We start from the raw sequence: 12,666 nt of genomic DNA on the forward strand, positions 1-12,666 counted from the left end.
ACATTTATTGTCTTTGTGTTTTTCCATATTATCTTTAAAAATGAGAAAACAGATTCTCCTACTTTGTGGCTTACATTTTAATTCTTTTAAAAACATTGTTATTTATTTATTTGAGAGGAGAGAGCAAGACAGTGTGAGAGAGAGAAAGTAAGAGAGAGAGAGCTGGGGAGGAGGAGCAGATGGAGAGGGACAAGCAGACTCTACGCTGAGCGTGAAGCCTCACTCAGGGTTCAATTCCATGACCCTGAGATCATGACCTGAGCTGAAATCAAGAGTCAGACATTTAACTGAGTCACGCAGGCACCCCTTGCCTTTTCATTTTCAATATGAAATTCCTTTGATGACAAGAAATTGTTAATTTTAATGAAGTTCAACTTATCTATATTTCCTTTTATGGTTAGTACTTTGTGTGTCCTGTTTATGAAAGTTTTTTTTTTTTTTTTAAGAGAGAGAGAGACAGCAAGCATTCAAGGGGGGAAGGGGCAGAGGTAGAGAGAAAGAGATTCTCAAGCAGATGCCCCACTGAGCAAGGAGCCCAAAGCAGGGCTCAATCTCATGACCCTGAAATCATGACTGAGCCAAAATCAAGAGTTGGACACTTAACTGACTGAGCTACCCAGGTGCCCTTACGAGTTTTCTTAATGCAAGCTTAGGAAAATATTCTTTGCTGTTTCCTTCTAAACTTTTGTTTTAGCTTCCACATTTAAATCTACAAACCATTTGGAGTTAGTTATCAGGGAAGTACAGACTAAAACTATTAAGTCTTGGGGCACCTGGGTGGCTCAGTCAGTTAAGTGGCTGCCTTTGGCTCAGGTCATGATCTAAGGGTCCTAGGACTGAACCCCATGTTGGGCTCCCTGCTCAGTGGGGACTGCTTCTCCCTCTTGCTCTCTCTCTCGAATAAATAAATAAAATGTTAAAAAGAAGACTATTAAATCTTACCAATACATATCTGTCACAACAACTTAAAAAAAAAAACAGACACTATCAAGTGATGATGAGAGAGAACAACCGAAACATCCATATGCTACTAGGGGAGTGCAAATTGGTACAACCATTGTGGAAAAATGTTTTGGCAATATAAACTAAAGCTGAATGTGTACACATTATTTATCACTAAGCAATCTCAATTCTGGGCACATACACAACAGAAACACATATATATGTTTGCCAAATGACAGAATAATCTTTAAAAAGTTGAATCTTTGGACTTCCACTTCTAGGAAGATGGGAGTAGACATACTGTTCCCTATTCCTCACAAGAAGTAAAGCTAAAGACCCAGGACATTATATATAAAACAATCATAAATAGTTTCTGAAAAGTGAGGAGGAGACAGACTGGCTAGGGACCTTGAGTCCTGAGGAACAACATGGCACTGAGTTCCATAGGCTTTCTTTTTGTCTCATACATCACAGAATGAGTGCTAAAGAACCCAGCAACCTGGAAATGCCAGTGGATGTTGCCAAAAAAAATCTCCCAGGAAAATCCTGCTCTCACTAGCCGAAGGACCAAAAAAGGGGCACCCTGGAAAGACAGAAAACTTTAAAAAACACCACTCAATTCTAGTCAAACAGTACAGAAAAATGTGGTACACTTCCACCCTTGTCACTAAAGGCTAAGTGGGGCGTTTAGACTGCTACCCTCACCTAGTTGTAACAAGACATTGCCAGAGTGGTGTCAGAGAAGACTGAGTTAACAGTCTTTCCCTCAACCCAGGAGTGTCGGTAAAGACCATGTAAGGAAACCAGACATCCATCTTCATCCAGCAGTTACAAGAAAAACCCTCTCCCTCCCTACTAGGGTAGTATCTAAGGAGGTCTAGTGGAGAGTCGGGAATTATACCACAACTCAAACAGTAATGAGATACCCCTGTAGTGTCACTGGAGGCCAGTCAGAAAGAGGCTGTGAATAGGCAGTCCTAACCCTCCCAGCCAGGACAGGATTGGCAGAAACCTAGTGGGTAGATTGAACTCCCACTCTCAACTGACAGTAAATTAGGTGGGGCACCTCATTTTCCAACAGAACATGTGTCAAAAGAGGCCTGCTATAAAAGATTTAAGTAAGATCCAGTTTCATGACAAAATAAAATGTCCAGTTAAAATAGATCTCTGTCATAACAAGAACCAGTAAAATCTCAACTTAAATGAGAAAAGACAATTAGCAGACACCAACACTGAAATGACATAAATGTTAGAATTGTCTGACAAGGATGGAAAAAATAGCTACATTTATGAAAATGCTTCATTAAGCAATTAATAACATACCTGTGACAAATGGAAAAAAGCAGAAAGCCTCAAAGGAGAAATAAAAGACATAAAGAAGAACCAAATAGAAATGTCAGAACTGAAAAATAAAATAAAAAACTCAACAGATGGACTAAACAGTAGTATATAAAAAACAGAGATTCAGGAACTTTGAAACAGACCAATAGAAATGATCCAATCTAAAAAATAGGTAGAAATCAAATTTTAAAAACCCAGAAAGACCAAACATAGGCTGAGGGACCTATAAAAATATAATAAAATACTTAACATTCTTGTCTTTGGGAGTCCTAAAAAGAGAGGAGGAAATAAAAAGAAGGGATTATAAAGTACTTGAAAGAAATAATGGCTGAAAATTACCAAAATTTAGAAAAAACACAAACTTACAGATTCAAGAAGTTGAAAGAACCATAAACAGGACAAACCCAAAGAAATTAATGCCAAGACACACCACAGTCAAACTTCCGAAACGAAGACAAAAACATCTTGAAAGAAGCAAGAAACAGGAACTACTGACAGGAAAGAAAAATGATTTGAAAAACCGAAGGTTTTTTAAAAAAATTAAGATATAGGGGAGGCCAGAAGGTCTTCTGGCAGGGCTGACGCCAGTTTTCTGGAGCCTGCGACCAAGCGGGAGTGGAGTGGAGCGGCCGTTGTTGCCGACTCTTTCCTCCTCCCCACAGTCCAGTCAGTGGTTGATTAGGCCATCGGCCCTCAAGCTGAGACTTGTCTCTTATTTAGTTCTGGGGAGCACCTGGCCGACATGAGTGATGTAGAGGAGAACAACTTCGAGGGCAGAGAGTCTCGCTCTCAGTCAAAAATCTCCAATGGGGGGACGCCTGGGTGGCTCAGTTGGTTAAGCAGCTGCCTTCGGCTCAGGTCATGATCCCAGCGTCCTGGGATCAAGTCCCACATCAGGCTCCTTGCTCGGCGGGGAGCCTGCTTCTCCCTCTGCCTCTGCCTGCCATTCTGTCTGCCTGTGCTTGCTCTCTCTCCCTCTCTCTCTGATAAATAAATAAAAAATCTTTAAAAAAAAAAATCTCCAATGGGAACTCCTGCTCATGTAAAATCGGCGAGCAGGTCAGGGTCTCGTAGTCCCTCAAGGGTTTCACAAACACTCAGAATCCCATTCTCGATCAAGATCAAAATCCAGGTCGAGGTCAAGGAGGCATTCTCATAGACATTACACTCGATCCAGATCCCCTTCTCACTCTCATAGGAGATGATCTCGAAGTAGGTCATACACACCAGAATACTGGTATTGAAGAAGCCAAAGTCATTCTCCAATGTCTAACTGGAGAAGACATACAGGCAGCAGGGCAAATCCAGATCCCAACACTTGCCTTGGAGTGTTTGGCCTCAGTTTATATACAACAGAGAGAGATCTTCGAGAAGTATTTTCTCGATATGGACCATTGAGTGGTGTCAATATGGTTTATGATCAGCGAACTGGTCAGTCACAAGGATTTGCTTTTGTTTATTTTGAAAGAATAGATGACTCAAAGGAGGCTATGGAAAGGGCAAATGGAATGGAGTTGGACAGTAGAAGAATTCGAGTGGATTATTCTATTACCAAGAGAGCGCACACACCTACACCTGGCATCTACATGGGCAGACCAACTCATAGTGGCGGTGGCAGTGGTGGAGGTGCTGGTGGAGGTGGAGGAGGTGGCAGGTATCAAGATTCTTACTATGATAGAGGATATGATCGTGGATATGACAAATATGAAGACTACTGGTACAGAAGAAGATCACCTTCTCCTTTCTATAGTTGGTACAGATCATGATCAAGGTCTCGTTCCTACAGCCCAAGATGCTACTGATACACAGAATGGTTGCAGATGAGGACATATTTTTCTTTTTCTGTGTGTGTGTGGGGGGGGGTTGGTTTGGTTTGCTTTTGGGTTTTTTGTTTGTTTTGGTTTGGTTTTGGGTTTGTTTTTTGTTTAATTCTGGATTTCCCCAAGCTTCTAATCCTTCTTACTTCTTAAAAAGAACCCTTAAAAAAATCTTCAGTTTATTCACCATCTACACTTTGTCAGTTGTATTGCTGTTTCCATCCCTTTTAGTATACTCTTAAAGATGTAATTTTATTTTTAGTTAAACATCTTAAGTAAAAAAAGGAACCCCCAGTGTTACACTTTGTAAACGATTTTTTTCCTTTTTTTTCTTTTTCTTTCTTTTTTCCTTTTCCTTTTTTTGCTTCCCCTTGCTTTTACAGAAAATTAACTCCGGGCTAATCAAATGAGGAAAGAAATGATCTTTTTAAAGCTTCTTTTGTGTTAGGTATTGTATTAGACATTATACTAGAGACCTCCATTTACGACGAACTCCTTTTTTTAACTTTTTTTTGGGGAAGGTAGTAACACATAAAGTAGTTCAGTCATGTCTAGTTTGTCTGGGGTGGCATGGAGCAGTCAAATAGTTGAGTGTAGAAAGTTTGAAGCTATAGAAGAAAACACATGTTCATTTCTTTTGAAGAATGAAATTTTTGAACCCTAAAAATTACGTCATTTTTTTAAGAGATGAAAGCTTGTGGACTCCTACAAAACATGTTGTATTTAAATTATATCTGTGAAGACTTAAAGTGTGATTTTTGTGTTGAATTTATTGAAATTTAAGTATTCCCTTAATCAGTGAAGTACAACTATTATTTATTACTTAGAGCAATTGTATACTTTGCTGTTAGAAATTTTTGTATGGCGACAATGGTTAAGCAGGCTATTATTGTATAGTATAGAGTCCTTAGAAAATACATGTGAGGAAAAGTAGTCTCCTTTCAAATAAAAGTTAATTTCTTTTAAAAAAAATTAAGATATATTTAACATGAAATATTGTATAAAATTAAGGTATACAACATGTTAGTTTGATACATTTATATACCATAATATGATTGCCACTGTAGCAACAATTAGCACCTCCATCATGTTAAATAATTATTATTCCTTTTTACTTGTTGGAATAATTTCTAGTCTCTTAGGATTTTTAATGAGTATAATAAAATACTGCAGTTTACATTCACTTATTGGTTTAGCCACTATGAAAAAACAATATGGAGTTCCCTCAAAATATTAAAAATAGATCTACCATATGATCGGGCAATTTCACTTCTGGGCATTTAAATAAAAGAAATGAAAATAATATGTCAAAGAGATATATGCCCTCCCGTGTTTACTGCAGCATTATCCACAATAGTCAAGATATGAAAACAACCTAAAGGCCCACAAACAGATGAAAGGATAAAAAAAGATGTGGTATATATATACACAATGGGATGGTATTCAGCCATGAGATAAAAGGACATCCTGCCATATGTGGCAACATGAATATACCTTGAGCATATTATGCTAAGTGAGAAAGATAAATACTGCATGGTATCACTTATATGTGAAATTCAGTAAACTCAATAATAAGCCAAACTCAATAATAAAAGCATGTTTTTCATAAGAAATTATGAAATCCTGAAGCAAGTGGCACATTTTTCAAGTACCGAAAAAACTGCCAACCCATAATTCTATACCCACCTAAAATACTCTTCAAAAATGAAGGGAAAATCAAGAAATTCTCATATGAAGGTACTCAGAAAATCTGTTGCTAGCAGACCTGCCCCAAAAGAATGACTAAAGCAATATCTCTAAAAAAGAATAGAAATGATAAAAGAAGAAATACTGAAACATTTGGAGGAAACAATATAAAGTACAAAAAAAATGAGTGAATAAGGAAGATTTTTCTTCAATTTTTTCTAAATTATGTTTAATAATTCAAGAAAAAATTATTATACCATCTGGCAATCCATTTATGTAGAGAAAAATACTCACTTAAAATAATTACATTATAAATGGGGAAGGGAAAGAGATATAAGAGCATAACGTTTCTACACTTCAATCAAAATGGTAAACTGATGACATCAGTTGACTATATTAAATTATATCCATATAATACTTACAGCAACAACTGAAAGTTATAGGAAGATAGACAAAATGCTACAGATGAATAAAAATATAATTTCATAAAAGGTAAAAGTAACCCACAGAAAGGGCAGATTAAGAAATCAGAAAAAAAGAGAGCAAACTGAACAAAAAATAAAATGGCAGCCTGAAACCCTACATTAAATGTAAATAGTTATACACCTGAAACTAATGTAATGGTATACATCAATTATACTTCAATTAAAAAATTTAAATGGTCTATATACACCATTTAAAAGAGACCAACAGGGGCGCCTGGGTGGCTCAGTGGGTTAAGCCGCTGCCTTCGGCTCAGGTCATGATCTCAGGGTTCTGGGATCGAGCCCCGCATCGGGCTCTCTGCTCGGCAGGGAGCCTGCTTCCTCCTCTCTCTCTACCTGCCTCTCTGTCTGCTTGTGATCTCTCTCTGTCAAATAAATAAATAAAATCTTTAAAATAAAATAAAATAAAATAAAAGAGACCAACAGAATGGGTAAAAAAAAAAAAAAAAATGACCCAACCATATGCTGTCTACAAGAAGCTCACTTCAAATATAATGAAATAGGTAGGTTGAAAGTAAAAGGATGAAAAAGGATATACCATATAAATGACAATCAAAGTAGGAGTGGCTTTATTAGTAAGAGAGAAAGTATGTTTCAGAGCAAAGAACTTAACAAGGGACAGAGAGGGACACAGCAACCCTGAATGTGTATACACCAAACAACAAAACTGAAAATACAAGAAGCAAAACTGAAAGGAGAAACAAATATACAATTATCGTTGGAGGCTTCAACCTTCCTCTCTCAAAAATCAATAACCCAACTAGACAAAAATTAGCAAGGATAAAGAAGAACATAACCCCATCAAAGAAGATATGGTCCCGATTTATAGAACACAACATCCAACAACAGCAAAATATACATTCTTTCAAGGGCTAATATACAATATACCAAGATATACCCTATCTTCAGCCATATAACAAAACAACAAATTTAAAGGAACTGAAATCATACAGAAAACATTCTCTGCACAGAACTGAATCAGACTAGAATAACAGCAAAATAATGCAAATCTCCAAATATTTGGAAATTAAAGATACTTTATAGCTATGAGTCAAAAAGGAAGTCTCCAAGGAAAACAATAACACTAAACTGAATGGAAATGAAAATATAACTTGTCAAAATTTATATGACCCAGCTAAAGCAGTGGTGAGAGGGAAATTTATAGTACTAAATACTTACGTTAGAAAAAAGGAAAAGTCTTAAATTAGTAATCCAAAGAGCTACCTCAAGAAAGTCAAGAAAAAAATGAGCAAAATAAAGTCAAAGCAAGATGAAACTGAAAACAGAAAAAAAGTAGAGAAAATAAATAAAATGATAAACCTCCAGCAAAATTTTGTCAAAAAAGCAAATACACAAATTACCAATGGCATCAATGAAAGAAAGGCTATTACTACAGACCCTGCAGATACCAAAACAGCAATAAGGGAATGCTATGAACAATTCTATACATAAGTTGGAAATTTAGTTGAAATGAACCAATTCCTCAAAAGGCACAAACTACCAGAACTCATTCAATATGAAATAATTTAAATGATCCTATAACTATTAAGGAAACTGAATTAGTGATTTAAAATTTCTTCAAAAATTTCAAAGCTACAAAGTTTCACTGGAAAATTCTACCAAAAATTTAAGATTAATCAACACAAATTCTACATCTCTTTTAGAAAATTCAATTCATTTTATGAGGTCAACCCTATCCTGATATCAAAATCAGATAAAGACAATACAAAAAAAATGGATACAAACCAATTATCTCATAAATATCCCTCAACAAAGCATTCGCAATTTAATTCTTAATATACAAAACGAATTATACACCATGACCAAAACGGGTTTATTCCAGGGATGCAAGGCTGGTTCAATATTTGAAAATCAATCTACATAATATAGCATGTAACAGGCTAAGGAAGAAAACTTATTAATATTAAATAAGACAGAAAAAGCACTAACAAAATTAAATACCCATTCAAATAAAAACTCAACAAACTAGGAACAGAAGGGAACTTCCTACAATTGATAAAGAATATCTAAAAATTATATAGCTAACAGCATAGTTAATCAACACTGAATGCTCTTAATAGCAAGAATGCAAGAATGTTCACTCTCATTGCTACTTAGCATATTAAATGTGGCCAGTGCAATATGGCAAGAAAAGGAAATAAATGCCAGCATAAAGATCAGAAAGGTAGAAAGAGTAAAACTATCCTTACTTGCAGATGACATATCAGTCTAGTAACATCTCAGATAATCTATGAAATAAGCTCCTAGAACAAATGAGTTCAGGAAGATCACAGGTAACAAGATCAATACAAGAGTCAAAATTAAAAATTAAAAATATGATATCATATACAGTCATTCAGAAAAATTAAAAATATGATATCATATACAGTTAAAATTAAAAATTAAAAATATGAGGTGCGCCTGGGTGGCTCAGTGGGTTAAAGCCTCTGCGAATCTATAATTATTTTTAAATAAAAAGTTTAAAAAAAACAGTATTAAAGCTAACCAGGGACCTAAGGCTGTTGAAAAAAAAACTTCCTGGTCTCACAAAACAACATTAGAAATGGTCATTATCTTTAAAGTTTACCTTAATGTGTCTTTTCAACTGCTTTACCATAAAAACATTTATTCTATTTCCTGACAATTATTGAGTCATGAGAAAACAAAATATAGATAGACAAATACAATCTCTAAAATTTATGGATTTAATCTCAACAGGTTTAGCTACTCAACAGTAACCCATCATTATCTATTATATAAATACATACATATACACAGACACAGACACAAACACACACACACACACACACATAATGGGAGGAAGGAGAGGGAAAGAGGGAAAATGAGAATATGAATTTGAATCAGATACTTTTTGGTCTATGTTTAGGGGAGTTAATTGGCTAGTGTTTCACCAAAATGACAGCACAGCATCCAAATTTCAATGTTGTTCCCCATTGGACATCAAATACTAATGTTATGGGAAAATCATATGCTACTGTTATATTTACAAATTTGGGAAACTGAACAAGTGGAAGGTTTAGCTTGTTTGACAAACTAGATGAGGGTTACAAAATAAAATTACTTCACACTCATGCAGAAACAGTAATTTTTAGGAACATGGCAAACAAAATACAAAAATGAACTTACTCTGTTAATAGTTATTTAATAATATGCTTTTATAATTTTACTGTACTCAACCATTCCTTTGTAGGCTCTCCCAGAGTATATGGATTTTAAATATATATATTTCAATTATTCTATTTAAGATATTCTATTAGGTAATAGAATATATTCTTCTAACTGGAATTTCTCTAGCCTTAACCCTAGGTGCAGTTCAGGACTCTGCTAGAAATAAAATATGTTTTACATACACAGTAGAGTATCTTTTATGCTTTAAAACATCGACTAAGGCAAAATCTGGCCTTGTCATTAAACTAAGCCCATCTTCAACATTTTCTGAAAGATCATGCTTTCACACATGTATGTGTATGTGTGCATATGTTTATATGTATGTATACATATTAATTTTTCTCTTTCAAATGCAGTTCACGTCTGTTAATTGCTAACAGGTAAAACCAGCAACAACAACACATATACAACACACCTCATATCTACAGTGGTTTAAAATATATGACTCAAATCTTTGCAGAAGATAAAAAGATGAAGAATACTTTAACTTTAAAGCTTCTATCAGATTTGTCACCAAAGATGATATAAAAATGGTCAATATGTACATGAAAAGATGCTTTGTATCAATTATTAGGAAATGCAAACTAAAGTCACATGAAATACCATTCCATATCAGAATTGGTGAAATAATTAAAAAAACAAACAAACAAATACAACAATACCAAGTGCTGATAGGGATGCAGAGCAATCGGAACTCTCATACACTGCTGATGGGAATGCAAAATTGTACAACTACTTTGGAAAACTATTTGGCAGTTTCTACAAAGCTAAACACAAACTTATCATACAACCCAGCAATTGCACTCCTAGAAATATCAATGGGTCACACAAGAATTTACACATGAGAGCACCTTCAATTTTAACTCCCAAACCTGGAAACAACTCTTTCAAGTGGAGATGCCTAAACAAACTAATACATCCATATAATGGAATACTACTCAACAATAAACAAACTAGTAAGAAACAAACTATTGACATATGCAATAAAATGAATAAATCTCAAATATTTTGCTACATGAAAGAAGTAAGACTCAAAAGGCTCTAACTTTATAATTCCATGAGTGAATTTCTTGAGAGGCAATGAAAACATTTTATATCTTGACTCTATCTTGTATTTGTCAAAAATTGTAGAAATATATACTATAACGAGTGAACTTAACTGTAGATTTTTTAAAAGATTTTATTTATTTATTTGACAGAGAGAGAGAGATCACAAGTAGGCAGAGAGGCAGGCAGAGAGGAGCGGGGGAAGCAGGCTCTCCACTAAGCAGAGAGCCCGATGCGGGGCTCAATCCCAGGACCCCGAGACCATGACCTGAGCCGAAGGCAGAGGCTTAACCCACTGAACAACCCAGATGCCCCAACTGTTTGTAGATTTTTAAAAATTTTTTGGATTTTTTAAAAAAAGGATTTTATTTACTTGAGAGAAAGAGAGTGCAAGTGCAACAGAGCATGAGCAGGGGGTGGGAGGGCCGCGGAGGGATGAGCAGATTCTGAGCTGAGCACAGAGCCCAATATGGGGTTTGATCTCATGACCCTGAGATCATGTCCTGAGCTGAAATCAAGAGCTGACCACTTAACCGACTGAGCTACCCAGGCATCCCAGATTTAAAATTGTTTTTTTAAAAATTCTCTGTACAAAAACAAAAACAAACAAAAAAACCTCTCTGTACAAACAAAAAATGTTTCCTACCTCACATTAGTTTCATCATTAAATTCTTCAGCCCATTTTTTCCTTGACTGTGCAGTAGTAGAACCATCTAAACGGTAATAGTCAATGTTTCGCAGCCACTTCCCTTCACCTGAAAATTTAGTAAGAAAAGAAAAGAGAGATCTGATATATATTGTTCTGCTAGTAATAACAGATCTTCTTCCCTGCTCACCATTTAAGATCTGGTTATATATATTTTAATAGCATAGTGAAATATAAATTTTAAAAAATTTATTATTATTATTTATTTGATAGACAGAGATTACAAGTAGTCAGGAAGGCAGGGAGAGAGAGGAGGAAGCAAGCTCCCTGCTGAGCAGAGAGCCCGATGTGGGGCTCGATCCCAGGACCCTGGGATCATGACCTGAGCCAAAGGCAGAAGCTTTAACCCACTGAGCCACCCAGGTGCCCCTAAATTTTTTTAATCAAGGTGTAATTCACTATATTAACAAATAAATTCCCACAGATTTATTTCTAATAGATACTGAATAGCAAAGGTACTTTAAAAAAGTATTTCATCTATATGTGAATTTCATAAAAGATTTCCTTGATTAGAAACCTTTAAAACTATCAAAAGAATACGGTTAAACTGAATTATGTTCATGAAGCTTACTTTTAATTAAATCTGTAAATGGCCAGGTTTCCTCCCTTATTAACAAGTTGATACTGATCAACTTTTGGACAGTGAGATGAAAATTTACCCAAGACTTACATTAAAACTAAAATACCAAATTAAGTACTAAAGACATTTTTCTATTTTATGACACATAATTTCCATCCTAGTTCTTTTAATTGTAAACATTGTAAATTGTAAACATAAAACATTTACAATTGTAAAATTATAAAATACTACTTTTTCCCCTCCAGAGTCGCATCCTAGAATCTTAACATAAAAACAAGTTCATAAAACTGAGATTTAGATCTTTCAACAAACTTTTTACTTAAATTTAGTACTTCCCTTAAAAGGTTCTTTTCAACATGTTTCTTACTTACCCATATCTTTACTTATACTGAAAACACAGAATATCCTTGCTGAAAATTTAGCAACTGGTAAGAAAGTCTATTTATTTATTCGTGATTTTTATTTCTTTCAATTGAAATAAAAGCATACACACAGCTAAGGAAAAAAGAATTTGAGACAGATGGCTGTATAAAAAAGAGTCTGGAGTCACATTTCCATTAACTGTTTACCCGAATAGGGTAATTATTAAAGTTAATATGCTAATCATAAATAAAATATGATGTTAATATTTTTGAAGTATTTCAACATACTCACCTTTCTCTGATAATACAAAAGAATAATCTACATACTACTACTTCTGTGAATCCAACACTTAAAAAGTGATAAAGTCAACATAGGTCAGTCACCAAAATGGATTGTTTCTAAAAATCCCAGGTTTTTAAAATGAGTTGATATAAGAAAAAAAGCCCCTTAGAACAGTGCCTGTCACATAGTAATTAAGCTCACTGAGTACTTAATATATCACCCAGGATC

At 34.9% G+C, this 12,666-nt stretch overlaps 2 protein-coding genes across 8 annotated transcripts in view; one reads left to right on the forward strand and one right to left on the reverse strand.

Annotated features, from left to right (window-relative positions):
• The window catches only part of ATRX (ATRX chromatin remodeler), a 315,263-nt gene that overhangs the window by 39,488 nt on the left and 263,109 nt on the right, over positions 1-12,666 (reverse strand). For all 7 annotated transcript variants that reach the window (XM_047714735.1, XM_047714739.1, XM_047714738.1 and 4 more), the window contains one exon: positions 11,154-11,262. In XM_047714735.1, coding sequence (XP_047570691.1) covers positions 11,154-11,262 — 109 coding nt within the window. The remainder of the gene's footprint in view (positions 1-11,153; positions 11,263-12,666) is intronic.
• Positions 3,334-5,063, forward strand: LOC125091282 (transformer-2 protein homolog alpha-like). The gene has a single exon (XM_047714740.1). It carries the CDS (start codon positions 3,549-3,551, stop codon positions 4,047-4,049), a length of 501 nt encoding a protein of 166 aa, XP_047570696.1. The 5' UTR covers positions 3,334-3,548; the 3' UTR covers positions 4,050-5,063.

The sequence above is a fragment of the Lutra lutra genome, chromosome X (assembly GCF_902655055.1).
Source record: "Lutra lutra chromosome X, mLutLut1.2, whole genome shotgun sequence".
Taxonomy (NCBI): domain Eukaryota; kingdom Metazoa; phylum Chordata; class Mammalia; order Carnivora; family Mustelidae; genus Lutra; species Lutra lutra.

Excerpts from the sequence above, each read along its gene's own strand:
- LOC125091282 (XM_047714740.1), top strand. The coding sequence starts at position 3,549 with ATGTCTAACTGGAGAAGACATACAGGCAGCAGGGCAAATCCAGATCCC.